This window comes from Colletotrichum tamarilloi, assembly GCF_030869305.1.
Source record: "Colletotrichum tamarilloi strain Tom-12 chromosome Unknown Scaffold_116.1, whole genome shotgun sequence".
Lineage (NCBI taxonomy): Eukaryota > Fungi > Ascomycota > Sordariomycetes > Glomerellales > Glomerellaceae > Colletotrichum > Colletotrichum tamarilloi.
The window spans coordinates 66,406-86,901 of record NW_026849499.1 but is presented as its reverse complement, the minus strand read 5'-3'; the positions used below and the strand labels follow the sequence as shown (position 1 = coordinate 86,901).

The 20,496-nt window shown below is 53.1% G+C and overlaps 5 protein-coding genes across 5 annotated transcripts; 2 read left to right on the top strand and 3 right to left on the bottom strand.

The window, feature by feature from the left end:
- Window positions 1–391: 391 nt before the first annotated feature.
- Window positions 392–1,288, top strand: CTAM01_14229 (uncharacterized protein; the record flags this gene model as incomplete). The annotated part of the gene is made up of 1 exon (XM_060530230.1): window positions 392–1,288. One exon carries the CDS (start codon window positions 392–394, stop codon window positions 1,286–1,288), a length of 897 nt encoding a protein of 298 aa, XP_060375211.1.
- A 931-nt stretch (window positions 1,289–2,219) lies between these two features.
- Window positions 2,220–6,580, top strand: CTAM01_14228 (uncharacterized protein; the record flags this gene model as incomplete). The annotated part of the gene is made up of 5 exons (XM_060530229.1): window positions 2,220–3,159; window positions 3,216–3,368; window positions 3,469–3,706; window positions 3,763–6,490; window positions 6,551–6,580. 5 exons carry the CDS (start codon window positions 2,220–2,222, stop codon window positions 6,578–6,580), a joined length of 4,089 nt encoding a protein of 1,362 aa, XP_060375210.1.
- A 547-nt stretch (window positions 6,581–7,127) lies between these two features.
- On the bottom strand, window positions 7,128–8,256 carry CTAM01_14227 (sterol-4-alpha-carboxylate 3-dehydrogenase; the record flags this gene model as incomplete). Its single annotated transcript, XM_060530228.1, has 2 exons — window positions 7,128–7,736; window positions 7,795–8,256. The coding sequence occupies 2 exons, from the start codon at window positions 8,254–8,256 to the stop codon at window positions 7,128–7,130; spliced, it is 1,071 nt and encodes a 356-aa protein (XP_060375209.1).
- A 1,561-nt stretch (window positions 8,257–9,817) lies between these two features.
- Window positions 9,818–12,173, bottom strand: CTAM01_14226 (endonuclease/Exonuclease/phosphatase; the record flags this gene model as incomplete). Its single annotated transcript, XM_060530227.1, has 2 exons — window positions 9,818–11,037; window positions 11,093–12,173. The coding sequence occupies 2 exons, from the start codon at window positions 12,171–12,173 to the stop codon at window positions 9,818–9,820; spliced, it is 2,301 nt and encodes a 766-aa protein (XP_060375208.1).
- A 7,548-nt stretch (window positions 12,174–19,721) lies between these two features.
- On the bottom strand, window positions 19,722–20,138 carry CTAM01_14225 (uncharacterized protein; the record flags this gene model as incomplete). Its single annotated transcript, XM_060530226.1, has 2 exons — window positions 19,722–19,817; window positions 20,013–20,138. 2 exons carry the CDS (start codon window positions 20,136–20,138, stop codon window positions 19,722–19,724), a joined length of 222 nt encoding a protein of 73 aa, XP_060375207.1.
- Window positions 20,139–20,496: the final 358 nt, after the last annotated feature.

Below are 20,496 nucleotides of genomic sequence, written 5' to 3'. Positions count from 1 at the left end.
CACTAGTGATCCGGGATTATCGACCCACGCGGAGCGGATGCCGGATATGTCAAATCTACTGCGCGATAAGTGAGGTCTCATCCGCTAAGATTCCAGGGGTAGTCTTCTCGGCCGCTGATAGGCAAATGTTACAATCCTTGGCATCAAAGCTGGTGGAACTGCGTCACCGACAATCTGTTGACATTTGGGTTAGGCTGGTCTTTATACTCGTTATTCACCCTAGGAGCTAGGCGAACGAATCCCACCCCTTGAGTCTAGTTACCCCAGTTGGGGAAAACGGAATGCAACGTGCCCCTCGCGCTGTGATTGCGAGGATCAATGACATATATACCTAGCTCAGGCTCCCTCAACATCAGTAGGGCTTTCAGAAAAAGCAACCACGGTGATCAAAATGCGTTTCTCAACTGCCTTCGCTGCTTCAATGCTAGTCGGCGCCGCCATGGCCACCGCAAAGACGACCACCTACTCATACGGGCCCAATGTCCGCCAAGTCTACGACGTCTACATCCCCTCAGCCGCGACCAACGAGACCGTAGCGACCGACAAGTACTGGTTGGTGTACATTCACGGAGGCTTCTATCGTAACTTCGCCCAGAACGCAACAGACATTCTTCCCGCAATTGCTTCCCTCGAAGCAAACAGCTCCGAAGTGCTCGCAACTCAAATCGTAGGGATCGCATCCCTAGACTACCGACTTTCCGCACTTCCTGGTGTTCAACCCAATAACACGCCCACGAACGAGCTTCAGAGAGCTAGATGGCCTGATCACCTCAACGACGCCGTTGCCGCGCTGAAGGATCTCAACAAGCATTATCCGATCGACGGCAACTACATTGTCTCTGGCCACTCCGTCGGAGCACAAATCGCCTTCTTCACGGCTTTGGAGACTCTAAAGGACCCCGCCGTGCCCAAGCCCGCGGCCGTCTTGGGAATCAGCGGCATTTACGACCTGCCGCTGCTCCATATCACCAACCCCGATTATGACTATCTCGTACTCAACGCCATGAGGGAAGACCAACTAGTAGAGGCCAGTCCATCCAAGGTTGATACTAAGCAGTACGCAGCACTTGACTTGGAGGCATTTGTTTTGGCGCACAGCAGGAATGATGGGCTTGTGCCTTGGGATCAGGTCGAGTCGATAGAAGCCACTCTGGACTCCCTACCTGAAGTAGAGAGCAAGACACACCTAGTCGAACTTGATGGTGCGCACAACGATATCTGGCGTGGGGGTGTGCAACTGGCCAAGGCTTTCACAGAGACTCTAGCTATATTGAGGGCAGGTGCATGAGGTACTCCGCTTATAGCTTCCAATGAAAGAAAACCGTTTGAACAGATGTGTTTCATACTTGGTACTATAGTTACTTCCATGGAAACTTACATGTACCAACTCTGTCTTGATCTCGGACTTTCTCTCACGGCGCTTCTTAGCACACGACCGTACGACGTCGGCTTCCTATCGGACGAACGCTCTGTTTTCAGCACGCAAGGCGTCTACGGGTAGATACATGTAGGCAAAACCTAGCAGGAGCTTTTACAATGCATTTTCTCCCAATCGATTTTGACTTGCAGCTTTGTGAAACATCTTACTCGCAGATCGGGTGCTGAAGACATGCAGTAGCACAAGGCACGCCGGTTTCCATGCCTTGAAATCGCCCGACGGCATGGGATCGGCGGCGGTCCTCCGGCTGTTGGTGCAAGTCAGCTCGGAAATAGGCTCAGTGCCGAGCAACTTGAAGATGATAATTGGCTGTAGTTCCGACGGAGAAGCGAACGCTACCTTCGACGGACATCACGGCGGTTACGTGAGGCAGCGGTTACGGGTACACACTCCGGTTGGTCGTTCCACCAATTGCCAACTTTACCATTACTACCTTACCATAGTTATGTGCTGCGTGCCTAAGGGCTGGGCTGCAGTGTCTCCACGTCGCATTGAGAATTGGAACTCAGAAAGGCTTTGCAACTAATCGAAATGTCGGCGATAGGCTTCAAGCCTCATTCCACTCTCTCAACTCATCTCTGAGTACTTAACCATCAATCGTTTCGTTTCCGTTATCTCGTCTGTATCATCTCGTCTGTATCATCTCGTCTGTATCATCTCACACGTAAACTCATCACACTATCACTATCACATCGTTTTCGTCTTATTTTTGCTCTTCTTATTCGTATCATTCGACCGGTCCCAAGAGCCACACTATCATACCACACGTGGGCGTGATCCAATGGCTCAGCTTGATTACAACAACTACAAGGTGGCATGGATCGCCCCGCTAGAGATCGAGGCTCAGGCAGCAATGTACATGCTCGACGATGTCCACACGGGCAGATTCCCAGTACGAGAGGGTCAAGACTACCCCTTCATCGCAGGTTGCATGTGCGGGCACAATGTTGTCATCGCCAGCTTTGCCTCTGGGCAAGAATATGGTACAGAGCAAGCCGCCAGTCTCGCCGGCCAGTTGAAGATTCTATTCCCTAGGCTCTGGTTTACGCTACTGGTTGGTGTCGCAGCAGGGCTTCCAAGCCCCCAACGAGACATCCGTCTTGGAGATGTCCTTGTTGCACACTCCGACGGTGAAGTCCCTGCCATTGTGGCTTACCATCTCGGCAAAGAAACATCCGAGGGACTCAAGCTCCTTCATGATGGACGAAGCCAGCTTCCTACGAACCCCGTTGTGACATCCGCTTTCTCAAAGATCAAGATTCCGGACCCCATGTGTTATATCAACAGATTTCTGGACCACTTTAACGCCATGCAATACAAAGAGCACACGAAGGGAAACTTCAAAGATCCTGGTCAATCTCAAGACAAGCTGAACGAAACGACTTCGAGTGGAGAGAAAGCCGCCGCTCTCCGGGAATTACGGCCAGACAACAGGCGTACGAAAGTGTGGTATGGGCCGATTGGCTCGGGTGACAAATTGATGAAGAATGCTAAGGAGAGAGATATGTTGAGAGACAAATACAGTATAATTGGTCTAGAGATGGAGGCAGCAGGAGTCATGAACCGTCTTAATGTCGGTGTCATCAGAGGGGTATGCGACTACGGGGACGAGCAGAAGAACAAGGAGTGGCAGCCTTACGCGGCTGCAATGGCTGCCGCATACGCCAAACAAGTATTGCTTGAGATCAGCGTTGTCCCATCCGACGCTGGTCTTCATATTCGTAAGGAAATTCCAGCACTATCAACACATAGAATTGCGACTCATTGACTGGAATAGGAACGCCTGAGGAGGCCAGGTACAACGAGCAGCCGGGATCCTTGAGCTCCAAAACTCATGCCCGGATGCGAGAGCCAGCTGTCAGAAAGCCCGGCTTACCGCCCAGTCCTGCTTCGTCAGATATCGAGATGGACTCAGATCATCAGACTGATGGTGAGTTTTACACACCTCTCATCCTGCATCCTATTCCTCCATGACAGATCCTCTCAATATTGACGCCAAAGCGATGACTGACATATGGAAATACTCCTAGTAGGTACTCGCCTGCGAGCTCGGGCAACAGACATTGTGTGGCCAGAGATGCGCAATGAGAGACCGGCTCTAGCATCAAAATTCGTGAAACGCAAGAGGTTTCCAGAATGCCTCCAAGCAATTAGTTCGTTGTGGAACGCTGAAGAGAGACAGTCTCCGATGAAGCTTCTTGTACACGGCGTGACTGGCGTTGGGAAGAGCCAAATCTGTCTGCAAGCAATTGCTGAAAATGAAACCAGGTACACTCTTTCGTTCCGTGGAAAATATGAGCTCATCTAACATTCACTGGTCTCAGATTCAGGGCGGTCTTCTATGTTGACGCCAGCAGTAGAAAGTCGGCAAATAGTAGCTACCTTGCCATAGCTGGAGTCAGCGGAACTTTGATAGACACGTCGGGCATTAGCTCCGACGAGAACATCTCTCAACAAATCTCACGCACGAGATTCTGGATGAGCAATCTCGAAGAACCTTGGATTCTCTTCATCGACAATGCCGAACCCTCAGTGGCCGCTGATCTGGATGACTATCTTCCTCGCCAAGGCTGTGGCGTCATCATTATTACGACTATCGACGGACAGGTCGCTTCATCCTGCGATGTTCACGAAAATATCCGTCCAATGGACTCATGGGATGCCAACGAACTAATCCACAACTTTGTGGATGCCACAAAGGACTTCAGTGAAGATGAGTGGGAGGCGATCGAAACCTTGGCCTCTGAAACGCTTGGAGGGCTGCCGCTCGCTATTGTGCAGGCTGGTTCTTACATTGCCAACAACCCAAACAGCCTGGTGGACTACTGCTACGACTTCCGGCAAGCATTCCAAACAAACCTCGGAGAACTTCCTGACTTATCATCAGGGAGTGGTCAGAGCAAATCCGCTTCACACGCATTAGGCGTCACCATGGCCCTTGTCGAGAACTCGCCCGAGACCATCGAGCTTCTTCGTACACTTTGCTTCTTTCACAATGAGAGTATTTCGGAACAAATTTTCGAAGAAGCTTGGAACAACTTGACGATAGCTTCTCCAGGAGAGTCTTCACAGTGGGCACACTGGGCGCCTCTTGTGCCGCTCTTGGATCCCACAAGTGCTCAGTGGCGCACACCCGGTCTCCGCAAAGCGTTCAATACCCTATGTCGGTATAGTTTGCTCGTCTGCGATGCATCGTACTCCAGCAAGTACTCGATGAACAAGCTCGTACAGACGAATTGCAGGGAGTCGCTCTCAATAGAGGATCGAAACAAGTATGCCTATCAAGCAGCTTGTCTATCAGCACTCGCCTTGGCCAACGAGCCGGTTTCTACGACTGCATCACGGATGGACAACCCTTCAGGTGTCGATCTTCAAAAAGCCATGATACCACATATCGAATCGTTTACTTCAAATGGTTTGATGGGCAATTGGGTGGAACTCGCTGAGACTGAGAGACGACTAGAGATCATGCTTATACTGGCAAACACATATTCATCAACAGGTCATTTCAGAGACGCGGGAGATATTCTGAAGGAAGCCATCGAGATCTGCAAGGATCCCTCAGTCCCTGATTCGTTGACTCTACAAGTTAATGAGCAGGTGGCCGACTGCTACTTTCACACCGGCCATCACGTAGAAGCACTGAGGTATCAGCCCGGCGTTGTTCAAGCCTATCAGCAGTGGGGAGCAGGCTTCGATTATCTCTGGTCTGCTCAAATCAACCATGCGGACTCTTTATGGTCCACTGGGCAGCGGAGTGAGGCATTGGCAATGGCGGAAGCGGCCCTTGCTACGTGTGGCTCACACAACTTGCCCGCCGATGATCCCAAGATGGTACGAACACGGCTTTTGGTGGCAGACTTCCTCCACGGATCTGGAGGCCAACGTCGGGCTCTTGAACTACGACAAGAAACCGTACGGGATCTGCAGAGAAGAGTTTCTGTAATCTCAGGAGAACGTCTGCGCATCCTTGAAGCAAAAAGTGCGCTGGGTGACAGTTATGATTGGGACGGCCGGCTTCTCAAGTCGATGTCATTGCGAAAGAAGGTCCACAAAGCGATGCTTGAGCTCCTCGGCGTCGATCACCCCGACACCTTGCATGCATTCGACCGACTTGCCGACACCAGAAGCCTGGTCGCCCACACTCAAGAAGAAAAGGAGGAGGTGTGCAGGCTCAGAGAAGAGGCCGTGACCTCGTGGAGGCGAGTTCGGGGAGAAGGTCATCCTCAAACTAACGAAGCAAGAGTCAACTTGGGTCACAGCTACACTGCTGCTTCTAGATTTGAGGAGGCTCTCGCTGAGCAGGAAGATGTCCTGGCCATGCGCAACGAAAAGGTGTTCAACGACGCTGTTGCGACTGACGTCTATCTTGTATCCGTCGGTAACGTCGCGGATGCATTGTGGAGAGTAGGCGATATCCAAGAAGCTTACAGTCGTCTGGAAGATGGACTGGAAGAGGCAAAAGTCATGGAAGACTTGGATGCCATATTCTCGATCAGAAGTTACGCTTCGACTTTCCTCTCACGACAAGGCAGAGAAGATTCTATACTGAAGGCTATCAACCTTCGGCAGGACCTTCTCAAGGATCAGGAAGGCGCATTTGGTGAGGGAGACGTCAGAACCCACCAGACGCAGCTCCTGTTGGCCATGGATCTCGCCAAACTAGGGATGTTCCCTCAGGCAATCCAAGTCCACGAGAAACTGCTGCAAAGACAAAGCGAGGACCCGGGCGAAGAGAGCCAAGGAACCCTGGACAACAAGAAGGCGCTCGCTTCAGTGTTAAGCGCTGTTAACGCCGCACCTCAAGCGGCTGTATTGATGAATGAGGTCATGCAGGCTGAGACCAAACACCTCGGTCGAGACCACCCCCGTACACGGGAGACGGGAGCCCTTCTTCATCGCTATTATCAAGAGGCCGGGGATGCCCAGGCGGCTTTTCAAGTGATAACTTGGCTGAACACGCAGCCAATCGGCAACGGAGAGCACCATGAAGACTCGGATTCTAATGACGAGGAAGAGGACAATGTGTCTCGAGTCGGGAGCGCCCATAGGGTAAGTCCTCATTGTGATCCAACAGACAATTCAGACAGATCTTTAACGTTCAACATTTAGAACTTGACACCCGTGACGAGCCCTGCGTGACCACCATCACGCCAGATACAGCGCTAATCACGCGGAAGGTAGTTTGGTGAATCGGGTCCGAGACTTCGCGCACTCCATGCTAGACCCAGGACTCAAGCGACATTCTGCAAGGCGGCCGTTGACTGCGTCTAAAAGAGCTTGGCAAGGCAAGGGTGGGTTTGTCGAGGGGGAGGTTCAGGTGGTGAAGATAGCGCAGTCACTTGTGTTCCAATTCAGCCATCATTCCAATTTCATTTGTGACCAATGTCTTGACAGCGGTCTTCGTTGATAAGCACAGTAATGAGCAAATGTCCGTGACAGAGATGAATGCAACATCGTTCTGCCCTTCATGTGGCGCGGATTACCCTCTGGCTGTGCTGCGACTTACTAGAAAGGAGCATAAAGTGATGGATCCGACATAGAAGTTGATGGGAAACAGTCTAAGAAACACCGAATACCAACCTAGGATCAACACCACGGTGCTAAGTATCCTACCATGCATCCTTCACAACAACGGTGTCCAGAGATGCCCGTGAGATATTACCACCTTCGCCCACACACATCAAACTCACTGCCCTCCCCCAGCCGCCTCCCTCTTCTCCTTCTCAAGCCACCACTCAACAGCCCTCCGTATCCCCTCCTCCTGACTAACCTCCGGCTTCCACCCCAGCCTCTCTTTAGCCTTATCAATGACATACCACCTACTCATCCCCGAGAACCGAACAACCTGCCTCGTCAAAGGCGGCACCTCGCCCCTGAACCAATAAACCCACTCCAGCGCCCACACATACGCCAGCGCAAACGTCATATTAATAACCCTCACATCCTCAACCTTCGTCTCGTCCCCGGCAGCCCGCCACACAGCCCTGCTGAAATCCCAAAAGGGCACGGGCTCGCCGTTGGTGATGAAGAAGGCTTCGCCCGCGACGCCGTCTGGCGCGTCAAGAAGCTTCGAGGCTGCCGCGAGGTGCGCGTCCGCGGCGTTCCCTGCGTAGGTTGTGCTGAAGAGGTTCTTGTTGGTGCCGATTTGCATCTTGTTCCGGCCGAGGCGGAGGTTGCGGAAGATGGCCGGGGTGATGTCGTTGTCGCGTTCGCCGTGGACGGCGGCGGGGCGGAGGGTGCAGGTTCGCATGCCGGTTGGGTCGTCGTATTCCAGAGTCATCTTATCCGAGGCGGCCTATCAAGCTTGTCATTAAAGAAGTCCGTCCAGAAACACACACACTACGTTGGCACACCTTCGTCTTGGGATAAGCCAGCGTATCATCCCCCTCCTCAGCAATAGGCAAACTCTCATCGCCCCCCTCAATATCCCTAAACATCTCCCTCTGCACGACACTAGCACTACTCGTCGTCACAAACGCCTTCACGCCCGCCCCCTTAGCCTCATCCAGCACATGCCTCGTCCCGTCAACGTTAATCGCCCTCACAAACGCGTCCGTCATGACTTTTCGCCCGACCGTCATCATCCCCGCGCAGTGGAACACCACCGTCGGCTTCACCTCCCGAAAGACCTTGGCGACGTCGTCGAGGGAGGCAATGTCGCCGGCGTGGTACGTGACGCCGGGAAAGGTGTTTGTCGTCGGGTTGCGCGAGAAGACGGCGATGCGGGCGGTTGGGTAGGCGGCCAGGAGCTTCTCGACGATGTGGCTGCCCAGGAAGCCGCAGCCGCCTGTTACGAGGTAGGTTTCTGAGGCCATTTGGGTCGTATCTTGCGTCTGATACGTGAGATTTCAATGGCGGGATGGTCGATGATGATGAAATTTTCAAAGAGGTTGATGAAAGAATTCACAGAAACGGGATTCTGGGCGCCGTCCGGACTTTATCTTTATCAACACGCGTCCCGATAGATCGTCGTCGAGAATAAGCCGGCTGAAACGGTCTAGAGAAATGACTGTCGTCAGCGAAATCCCATCAGATCTGATATAAGCACTTGGGGCTTCAAATTTCCTGCCAGGGTGGGAACCTCGAACCCGGGAAACCAACGTGTCTCCTGCATCGCGCATTCGGATCTTACCCAGTTGAACCTCAATAGTCGATTCGACCTTAAAAGGCCAATGAGTCAAAGTTCCCCGAATAATGGTGTAGCCGTGTCGATTGGAAAGACAAAAAAGGGCAATTACTGATCTCACTGAGAGGTGCTGCCGAACTCCTTTGTACCTTTGACAGCTACCTAGCCAAACTCTACCAAGCCGTCAGCACTAGATTCAAGGTCCCCTTGAGAGCGATCCCAGACTTGCCGGAAAGGTGGGGAGGTGAGGGGGAGCAGCACAAGCTTCGATACTTCACTCACTCACTCACTTGCCTGGAACCTAGGTACTTCAAGCTTGCACTTATCTTTACGACACCTTGTAAGCTTTCCGTCTCCCGATGTCAGTAGCTGATATGGGTCGACGGCCCGAAGATGCGAGAACAAGCAAGTATTGGCATGAGCTTAAGGCGTGTGAGAATGGCGCAAGTCCATGAGGTGTAGATGACTTTAAGTAAGAAAATAGAGGCCGCCACAGCTGAGAAGATGGGATGAAATCGAGACATCACACATGAACAGTCTGAAAAGCAGGTGACACCGACAAGTGAGTGAGAGAGTGAGTGAGTACTTTGTTCGGTGATAAGCATCAACGCCGTTCGTCTTATGGCCTTGAGGCCTTGATAAACAGAGAAAAGGCTCGAGATGCAGTGAGAAAGAATCTACAGTCGATATGACAGACGCCGCAAGACATACCTAGCCATTCAGCCAGATCCGATCGGAGAGACGTGCAACATGAGCCCTTGCCAAGATCCCACCCACCCGGTAGTCTCATCTCACCTTCTCTTGAAGATTTATCAGCAGCGCCAGAATCGCACCAGGGGCGAAGGCACAGTTCACCACTTCACGTTGGACACCACAAAGGCACAAAAGTTTGAACGCAAGAGAAAACGCAGCTGGTTGGTGATATGTGCCACAACCCGCCCATCTACAAAAGCCTCACCCCTTCCACCCCGCCGTATTCACAGCCCCTGACGATGCATTTCCGACGATGAAGAACCGCCCCAAAGCCCCCCTCCCACCATGTTTCCTTCCGTTTCTCTGAGGTTGTTTTGTGTTTGCTGTCATCTCATGAACTTTCGCCTCCCTCGCCAAAAGACCATCCCCCCGCCAGTTCCTCCGATTCGCGAAAAGCATCGCAATCCTAAACTCCGGCAAAAGAATTTCCCTGAACGTAAACGCGCGACTGCCTTTCAAGACTAAACTACTGGAAACAAGTCGTCAGACGCCCCCGTCTACCGGCCTTGCCCGCTTCCTGATCCAAAATCCGGTTCCGGGTGCGGCGATTTCTTATCCTTTCTTGCTTTGATGACAAACTCGGCCATAATCTGGATGTGGTCGGCCGGGAAGTGGTAGTTGGGGAACGCCGGCATCCGCTTGAGGTATTCGGGATCGGGCGGGCCAAGCAGATCCACCACTTCCAATGTGTTGGTGGAGTACCACAGATAATCAATGACATCTGAGAAGCCAGGCGTGTAGTTGGTGAAGGGCATCTCGTCGGGGGTGTTCTTGATGTGGGCATAGGCATCCCGCAAGCTGAAAGGGTGCTCAATACCGTCCCTCGTGAAGCTACCATACTGGAAGGATGACAGCTCTTGGTGATTGGGAGGAACGCGTCCCATAGACAATAGCTCGTAGACCGAGCTGTCTCCGGTTGAGTTGAAGTCACCGCACACGAGGAGGGGAATGTCGGTATTGTTGCGATACTCTTGGCTGGGCCCCGGTTCCTTAGCCGGCGGCGGCGCTGGCTCATCCCCGTCTTTGCCAGTAGCAGAGAAGACGATGGGCTTCTTGTCCTTGAGTGCTGGCCAGCGAACGTACTTCTCGGCGAACTTTGTGACTTGCTCCATCAAGATACCCGTCTGAATCAACTTGACGTCCGCCAACACAGACTCCCAGGCCAAATGTCCGTTGACTAGGATGATGCGTGCGCCGGTAGCTCGGCTTTCGAGGAATACCACAACGGCGATGTTGTCCTTTGGCATAACACGGTTGAAGACGTCGTGTTGGTTCTTCATGTCCGGCCGGTTGATGGCGATGGCGGCGAATTCGATGACCTGCTTGTCGAGCAAGATCCACTTGCTGGCCTTGTAGAAAGTGGCGCAACCATCCACACCCTGTGCATCCTTCTCCGCCATGGTCTTCGCGCGAGTCTTGGGCCAGTGCACACCCTTGTAATCCATCTGTGCCAGTTCCGGGCTGAACTCTTCCTTGAACGCCTCCGTCGAAATCTCCTGCAGGCACAGCAGATCCGCGTCCTTCTCTCTCATTTCGCTGAAAATGCAGTCCTTCCGGTATTCCCAGTTCAATGCGCCCGTGGGCGTGTATCCGTACGTTTGCGGTGTCGCGTACTTGTCGCACAAGACGTTCCAAGAAAAGACTCTGACCTTTTCCAAAGTAGGCGAAACATCTTCTTGTACAGTAATGAGCTTTCTCGGGTTGGGCGGCATCGGAACTAAAACGAAGATTAGTGATTGTTGGCAGCATGAGACATGACTGATTGTACATACTAGGGGCTTGCTCCTTGAGGAGGTTGATCAGGCTCTTGGTGCCCTTCTCCATGATTTCCTGTTTCATGTCCGGGTCGATGGGGTTGCCCTCGATGCCGAGAACGTCGAGCAAGTGTAGAGAGCCGAGCTCGAAGGGGAGTGTCTGGATTTGGTTGTCGAAGAGGAGTAGCTGGTTGAGGTAGGTGCACATGCCGAGTTCTGGGGGGAGAATCTTGATCTGGTTGAACGACATGTTGAGGTAACGGAGCTGGCGCAACTGGCCGATCGCGGGAGGGAGATTCTGCAGCCTGTTGGAGGCGATGAAGAGGTCGTGGAGGAACTGGTAGCGGAAAAGAGCGGGTGCGAGATTACGCAGTCCCTGGCCGCTGAGGTCCATGTTGTGCCAGTTCTGCCGTTCCTTATTCTTCTCTACGCTATATGGTCGTCTCCTATCGTCCGCATCGTCGTCGCCGTTCTTGCCCGAAGATGGCGGAGGCCCGGCAATGCCACGGTTCTCTGAAGCCTTTAGTCTGGCGTAGTAGTGCGGCTGGTTCTGTTCGGTCATGGCACGGTGGGCTTGCTTGGACTCCTCGTAGAGTCGGAGCTGCTCCGCCCAATGTTCAGTGATTTGTTGTGCTTGTCCTCCTCGCGTGGCTCCTCCTTGCCCGTTTTGCATAGCATTGCTGCTGTACGGGCTAGAATTCCCCATGACGCCGGAGGAGAAGGCCGAGTGGTGGCCCATTACGCCTCCATTGCCATTGTGCGCAGCATGTTCGGCCTGGGCAGCTTGGTGGTGCTGGAGGTGAGTCTGGTGGTGTTGCTGTTGCTGCTGTTGGTAGTTGTACAGCATTGGGATGCCCCGGCCGCCGTGGCCCCCATTGATGCGGGAGTTGGGGCCCTGCTGGTGATTCTGAGAGAACATCCCTAGCAGATTGGCCCGTGGGATCGGATTGGACGGTGTAGGTGTATTCGAGTCTTTGGCGGAGAATTGGCGCAGGAGCGTGTTCAAGAGTATGGCGTCGGCGGCGGTTTCTTTCGGTATGAGAGAGTTGAGGTAGAGATCTCCGACAGGGTGGTCCAGATAGCGAGTACCATCGGCCATCTACCTGAGATTCGCGGGTGGGGTTGGTTTTGGTGGTGCCTCGATTACGATGCAGCCGTGGTGAACGAGGCAATGGGTTCGCAGCAACAGCTTATGTGAGATTGGAAACGAGGGAAAGCCAGGGTAGCTCGCGTTTGCGCATGGGAGTCGAGGTACGGGTCCAGCTGCATCGAGTATCGGCTCATACAATGGAGCTTCCGATTACCGCAATGTATTGTGCTGTCCTCGGCCGCCCATGAACCACGTCGATGATGTGAGGGTGGGTGGAAGCTTGCGTGTGTGTGTGTGTGTGTCGTTTGCGTGCGTGGAGAGTTTAAGGGTGGTGTTGATTTTTAGTCGGTCTGGTGATGTTGTCTGTCAGGAAGGGAGGGGTTTGAGATAAAGCTAGACGGCGAGTCGAGTCGAGCGAGCTCGCCCGATGGGGAGAGCGTACGTGGGAGGCAAAAAGCTGGTCAATGGTGTCGAGACGCGCTGGATGCGGCACAAGAGGGTCTAGATGAGAATGTGTCTCGTCAGCAGAGCGAGCTTGGAAGAGTAAGACACGGGACTGAAGCAAGGCCCAGGAGCAGGAGTCGGATAACGGAGTAGGGGCTGGGCCGCGTCGTTGCGACAAAGGCTCGGCTCGAGCAGTGCCCCCCCTGGTAACCTTCAAGGGCGGGGAATGGGTTGATGACATACCGTAGTGAGCGGGCGCGATGTGTTTCTGGCAATATCTCTAGAGCAACCAATGGATACTGGGACTGAAGAATGCGGTCGGAGATGCAGAGGGTCCAAAGATAGAGCCAGGTGGTGGTGGAATTGACTCGATCTTGACGATAGAGCAGACACTGGGCACCAGGCCCGCGAGGTTGCGAGCTCTGGTGTCGTCACGTGATGAGGAGAGCTGCACAGACCAGCAGCTAGACGGAAGAGCTCCACCCAAGTCAAACGTGACCGCACTCGTGACGCTGAGTCATCAGTACGTACACTTCCTTAGCTAAGCGTCAGAAGTAACTGAGGTAAGGTGGAGGAGGGAGGGTGGTGAGATAGGTCAGGTACTACCTTATACCGTTGAGTTCAGGTGGTGTGACTTGTGGCGTGTTGTGACAAATGCGGTGGAGGAGATACAAGACTTACTGACCTGTAGTCTCCAAATCAAAAATGATATCGATTGGGGCCATTTGTCTGTCGGCGTGTCTAATGGCTCTTGGGAATACTCCGTCGCTGGTTCATCAAATGGGTTATTGAGGCTCATATGTCATGTTGGGAACCAGAACGAGTGCAAAGCGACTCTTGATATGGCATGTTGGAAGATTTCATAGTATGATGTTGCCAAAGGAAATTTGTCACCAAATTCATTGACTTCTTCTGGAAAGATTTACATTCAAAGCCCCTACACTTTTCAGGACTCAAATATCTAGGAAGGCTCTCACGTGAGATCAAAATCCTTACCCGCAAAAAGTTTGACACAATTCGATTATATTGAGATTCTGTGAATAGTTTTATGATTAGACTCAAGGAGGAGGTATGAGCTGTCGTGGAGTGCACATCGCTCGCCTTGTCGGCACGAACAGCAAACTTTGGGGATCTAAGCAAGTTTGTCAACATGGACCATGAAGAGCTCTTGAAGGGAGTGACGACGCCAACTTGTATTGTACAACTGTTTGGGGGAACTTAAATCAGTAATTAGAATGTGGGTAATATTGGCTGGAGTTAGGTGTGTTTTGGCACATCAGATTTCCAAACGAGAACGTGTTTCACGAAGGCTTTTACTGCCTTTGCAATAGGAATTCATCGGCCATTGACGTTCTCTTACAAACATCAAGGATGTTGTGCTGATTCCTTCGGCTCTTCGTCTTCCCAGTGCAACATTCGCCTCGATGCTTGAGTTGAGGCCACGAGAGGTGCGATGGGAACCCATGAAAATCACGAGGGGATCAAGCGATCTGGGCACATCAAAACTTCCTGAACGATATTCACGGACCAGAGTACAAGATCAGACTTTTCTTTCACCAAGACTAGCCACAAATCAAGCACTGGCGCAGTATAGGCTTCATGTTCTACGGCAACATCATATATAAGGGATCAGGATTAGGGTCTTGTGAGGTGTTGAGCGACGTCAGCTTGGCGTAGCGTCAACACTCTTCACCTCTTACTTAGTTCTTCCTTACATTTCCCTCAGATGTTGTGACACACTACTTCCAGTCGTTAGGTTTCTTTTGTCTGTCTGGTGCTGATCTTGTCCAACGCTCCTTGCCCTAGTGAGTCTTCGATCCCGCAGCCGATGAACGATACAATGCCCTGATCTAGTACAAGCAGACATTCGTCGGTGTTTGCGTATAGTTTTCTTTTGGTAAAGTCCAAAGAGTCGAGATCGGAAAGAACAAAGTAATATCAAGGTCTCGCGACAATTTGCCCTTGAGAAATGGGTGGAAAAAAAGAGAGTGGCAGGCCAGAGGGTCTCTATAACTTTATGAGACCTCGACCCCGGGCGACCAACATGCCATCCCGAGCCGCTTTCCCCGCGGGCACCTTGCCAGGCCCCGATTCCGTCTTCAACCTTGATGTCAGCCTGTCATCTATGCCGCAGGGCCAAGCCGGAGCAATAAACGATTCCCCCATTGGGTACCCTCGAAAATCAAGTTCCAGGGAACTGATATCTTTGGTTCAGAGCGCCATCACATATCATACAACGTGCTGCGATGATCCGGGGTAAACCATAGGATCAACAGGGCGTCGAAAAGCGGCCGCGGAGGCAAACCGGAAAGTCGGGACAACTGCCCGGGGAAAGCGGCCAGATACCGGATATAACAAGCTAGATGCTCATCTCAATGGTGGTAAGCCCTGGACCTTGATCGCCTGTCCATGTTCGACGGCGGCCAGTCGACCTTGTCATTATCAAAATGCGACAGACGAAGACTGAAAGCGCGAAGATAATGGCGAGAGAGCTGGTTCCCACGAGCCTCGGCTCAGACCAGCTGGCGACTCATGGACACGCCTAGACTCGACAACCAGGATGGGATGCCTTCTGCCTTCAGCGCCTTGCCCTCGTCAGCCGTCTCGAACATGGCCACTGAGGGCTGACTAGTCCATGCTGGGTGTTGTCGAATATCTTAGCCAGCCACTCAGTGACCAGGGTCGGTGGGATGCGGGGGAAGTGCGGTCCGGGTCGGTTTCGTTATCTTGGCCTTGTTCTCTTCTGACGCCATTCTAGACTCCACAACGTCTTATCTGAGTTATCGCGACATTCTCAAATTCGAAGGAGTTCACAGATACGGGGCAAGACCGCTGAAAGACCAAAGTCAGTATGGGTTGAAGTTGATAGACCAAGGGTGGGAGTTCTTGTAGCCCCTCGTTGGTGTTCATCCCAACATCTCATAGACCGAAACGGCAACGAAGCACATGCCATGGTGCCAGACATGCAGTACAGTCGGTATCCCACTTGTCACTTCCGCCCATACGCGTCCTCAACGGCATGCAATACTCAGATGGTGGGCAAAGCTCCGGGTCGAGGCCAACGGCTGCTTATCCTGACAGTGCCGAACGGCGGCCAAGGCCCGAATTGGGAATTGGTGGCGGGCGCGTACGGAGCTGGGAGCAGAGAAAAGGGCCCTTGCAATGTAGACATGCAACATGGAGCTGCAAGTGCAAATATGCGCGGGCAAGTTGGCAACTTCTGAGCCCCTCCCCCCTCTATGTCATGTAGGCATCGGACATGGCCACGGGACCACGGCAGAGAAACGAATCATCGAGGTCCCCGATTGATAGGCTTGCTCCGGGCTTTTGACTTGGAGCTTCCTCTTTTCGGATATCGGGGGAATTTGATGTGCTGGGTCTGCTAGGTACTCTGCTTGAGGAATTGGATGGATCGTGTGCCGTTTGTCCGGTTTAGGTTGTATTATATAGATAACCTGTCAGCTCTTCTCTCCACGAGTGCACCATACAAACGCCAGGCCTGCATCTGTCGGTCAGCGACTGCTGCTGGATCATCAGACGACAAGACTTGGTGTCTTGAGAAAGAAGAAGAAGAAGAAGTCAATCCAACCAGGAGGAACAGAACCTTGGGTTGAAAGCATATTGCCTGTCTTAGGTAATCTGGTGAATCGCAACTTCCATCCGACAGGTGCTTCCTGCCCATTTGAACACGGCAACTAACACGGCGATTCTTGGCAGGAGCCCCCGAGTTGACGGAGGAAAGACCTGCTGGACCTGCACTTTCCACGCTTCAGGCATTGTGTACCTGCGCCCCTGACACTTTGGACGGCAAAGCTTCGATGTGTTTCCAAGCTGCAACTTCGTCATTTCAACCTCACATCATCCAAAGGCTGTCTCTTGAACATTTCGCGGGAGAGAAACGGCACATTCACCAACCCCTCTCTCGGCTTCGCAACCAAGCTAAAAGTCGAAAGTCGCGGTGTGCGCAATTCCCTCACCTCGACCGGCCATCCAGCGAATCAGGCACAGCTGCCGGTACCTAGACTCCGATTCCTGGGGTTCTGGCTTCTGCACTGCGGCTGCATGCTGTCTCGGGCGCCGAAATCGCTCACCCGCAGCTGAAGATACCATCCTCCGACTTTGGCAACCCATCCCATTTGGAGCAACAGACGCGGCATTTGATTTACTTGCTTGGCTCTTTTCGTACAGTCTCCGAATACACGGGCAAACTTCCGTCCTCAGTCTTCGTCACCCACCGCCTTGGGAGTCTGGCAGTCGGGATAGTGTCTTCATCATTCATGTGATAATTGAGACACGGCGACGATCTGACTCTACCGCTCGACCGGGTATCCATAATTCGTTTGATCTTCTTTTGCGGATGAACGACAGCGATCCCAATTACACCAGGCATCAAGCTGCGGATTAGCGCTACGGCCCAACGGCTGCGACTCTATACGGATACTCAATTGAGTCAATCATTCTGCCTCGACGCTGGCAACCTACCCCTCCGTACGGAGTAGTACTTGCCATCTGTGCGAGTATTTGCCCATCGAATTTGACTCTGCACTCTCGGAGAAGCCCCGATCGACCTGAACTAGCTTGGCCCTGCCTTCATACCAAACCCCCAGTACATGTTCGGGAGGCTTGTGAGCCCAAAGGGGAGAATCTGCCTGGAAACCCAGCGGAAACATTCGTCACAATTCATTCACGTTGCTTCGTTTCTCCCTCTGAACCGCCGATCTTCTCGCCAGACACCTATTCTGCAAAAGAAGGTTCAGAGGATTCTGTTGCCGGTGCTGGGCGGAATCCACCGACCGGGACGGGGACAAGTTGCAACGAGGCCGCACCCACTACCACGTTACGCTATCGGCACTGCACCCCAACAGGCAGGACGCAACACACGCGACAGACAGCCTGCACCGCACCATTGACAGCTGCTGCGGAATCTAGCAATCTGCTGCAGACAAATCGCCCAGCTGGCTACGAAGGGAAGGTCCCCCCACGCTCTAGAACTCTCCCCCAGAAGACATATCGAGGGAAACGTCATTATCTCCGACAAGCACGAGATTCTGCTTTTGATCCCTTGGCCAGACTCAGACTCCCAGCTAGTCATCACCAATCGCCCGTCGTCTTATAATAGCACCGTTCCGTCGTTGTGGCACGCGACGAAAAAGCGCACACCACTGACCAGTTCGGATCAGCAACGGGCCACGGGGTGGCACTGCCAGCTGGAAACAACACCAGTCAGTGGCTACGCAAATCACAAGTGACAGAGTCAGCTTGCACGCACGGAACGGGACGAAACAAGACAGGCGGCACGGCAAAATAGACCTTGCAGCCATTCGACAGGATTCGATATACGTACGTAACCAACACAGGCCATCGCCGACAAGACGCCGCGGTGAAATTTGATCCATCTATCCCCTCGGTGACATTTGTCTGCGGGAACCGAGACGAGGCGAGACGGGGCGAAGCGACGGAACACCAAACAAGGGATCCGGCTCATTACAGTCGCTCAGACAAGGGCCCGGACCTTGACCGTACGGGCACCCTCTGCTGGATTTACCGCGAGGAAAGACCGGCCGGAAGCTTGACAACAAACGGACGGAAACGAGGCGACACAACATCTAATTCCACCAGCATTGTCCTATCGCGTCCTTCAGCGGCCATTGGCCCTCTCTTTCAATAACGGCCACTGCGTTGGTCCTTGGGGCAAGGCGACAACGAGGCAAACACGACTCTTGTTCAGCTCGGTCGATTTCCCATCCAACTCAAGCGCAAATCCAAGCCAGCCAACCAGGGCCCGTCAGTTATCCGTCATTCCAGCGACCCCAGTCCCGTCCCCACCGGGGAACAAGCGGCCGGTATCCCGCCGTCTCAAGATTTCAGAAAGAACCTGGTCCAGGTTCTAGAAGGACGGGGCAAGCTCCGGCGTACTTGACTCTTGCGTGCCTTCTGAGCTCCTCCAACAGGACGAGGTATCCTCTATCCGGCCGGGACACTGTCGAGATATTTGGGCCAAGTCGCCGAATCCTCGGCGAAGCGGGCAGCAACAGCCATATTCTTTTGACGCAAACTGTGGCCACCACGATTTTGATACCTACCAAGTACCGTTTTTGCGTACTCTACTCGTAAGGAGTACGGATACGTGATCACCAGACATAGCCTGACTAAGGGCACACACTCGAACAAAGAGGAGCGATTATCCAGCAAGTCTCCATTACCTACCCGAAATCAGCGCGGCCCGGTCCACTCCATTACCAAGAGGATCAACACTCGACACAAAGCACCCAAACGTCAAAAAACAGGGGCTAGCGTCTTGTTTTTTTCGTCTTGCTGGTCACCGAGGGCCCGCACGTCCTCGCCGGTCAGAAATCACCTTGACTTGGAAATTCAAGGTTCACGCCCTCATTCAGCTTACAGTCTTCTGCCAACCGTACGGATTCGATAGATTGACTGCACTCTACCGGGGGCCTGGTTACCGGTGCCCTCTCTTGAGCCCCTTCACCGTTCTGCTCCTCGTAGTAAGGGGTTTTTGCACTTGCAGGCGTCTCTCAGATCCTTGGCTTACCGCAGCAAGGGTCAACGGCAAAGGACAAGCAACAAATCAATCAGGGCCACTGACTTCACAGACCGGCCGACTCTATTATTTTCGGACCTGCTTTCCCATCTGTCTGTCAAGCCTTGGACTAGTCCGTCATCGAGTCTCAAGTGCGAAAGAGGCAGACCCGGCGGCACAGAGCCGAAGTTTGAGACAGAGACATTGGAACAAAAGAACGGCAGGGCCAGAGTTGGGCCAAGTGCACCAAGTGCCCCACGAACAAAGAAGTTCTGGGAAAAGAAACACAATTGAGTGGGCTTGGGTTGGAGAATTACAGCACCGGGCGTCCCGACGAGCTGGATCGGGGGCTGAGCGAGGCGTTTGCTGGCCTCGTCCCCTTGGAAGTTGGTGGGTGGGAAAAGCCCACTTGAGCAGCCACACTCGTTCTTCAACAGCTGCTGGATTGCCGCCGAGTGGTCAGCGTGAGAGGAAAGAGCAGGGAAACCATCGATTACGTCCTTGACATTGACGCCATCGTGGGCGACAGTCGACCAACAAACCAAGTTTCGAGCTGCTCAAGTGCTGGCTTGGTGTTAGTTATTGCTCTCACCGAACCCCAGTCTTGCCGCCTTAGTGGCTCCTGTCAGGCCGGAGCTAGCAAGCTGAAGAGGAAATTCGTGGAGTAATACTTGGTCTATAGGGGTAAGTTTAAACTCCCTACCAGGTAGCGTGGGTCTGGCCAGGGTAGAGCAGTGACTCTCAATGGCCAAATTTGTGTTCGACGTGCACAAGAATCTCGAAAGTAATGCTGCTGATGTAATCTCGAAAAGCACGGGCGAAGATACCTGACAAGGGGGTTAAACTTTGGCCTGATACCGTAGTAGTGACGAGTCCGCTTGGGAAACAAGTGGGAAGCTTTGACGACACAGGCACAAACACCACCACAACAAACCAAGCAAATCCAACGAACGCCAGGCACAGACAGATACGTGCAAAGTGCCGTCATCCATCGGGGTTATTGAGGAATCGGGCACTGGCAGAATAAGGCTAGTCTTGGTTGGCACTGCGATTGGCAAGACGGACGGCGCACCGACACAGGCTACGCGGCGCAGAGGTGAAGCCTCCGACGTGGATCACCTTGTCGGGGGGTCACAAACAACAATCCCACACAACAGTAGACGAAAGACACTGGCCAATTAGAGACCAGAGAAAGGCATTGCCCTTGCTATTACCTCCATTGCCCTGGCCGGGGAACGTTGGTACCGTCCAAACGGGTTTCCCCTGCCGTTGCGGATACCCAACAGGCCTGTCGACGGCGTCTGCCCTGCGCTGCCTCGCCTTGCTTACTCGCTTGCTGGCTGGCCACAT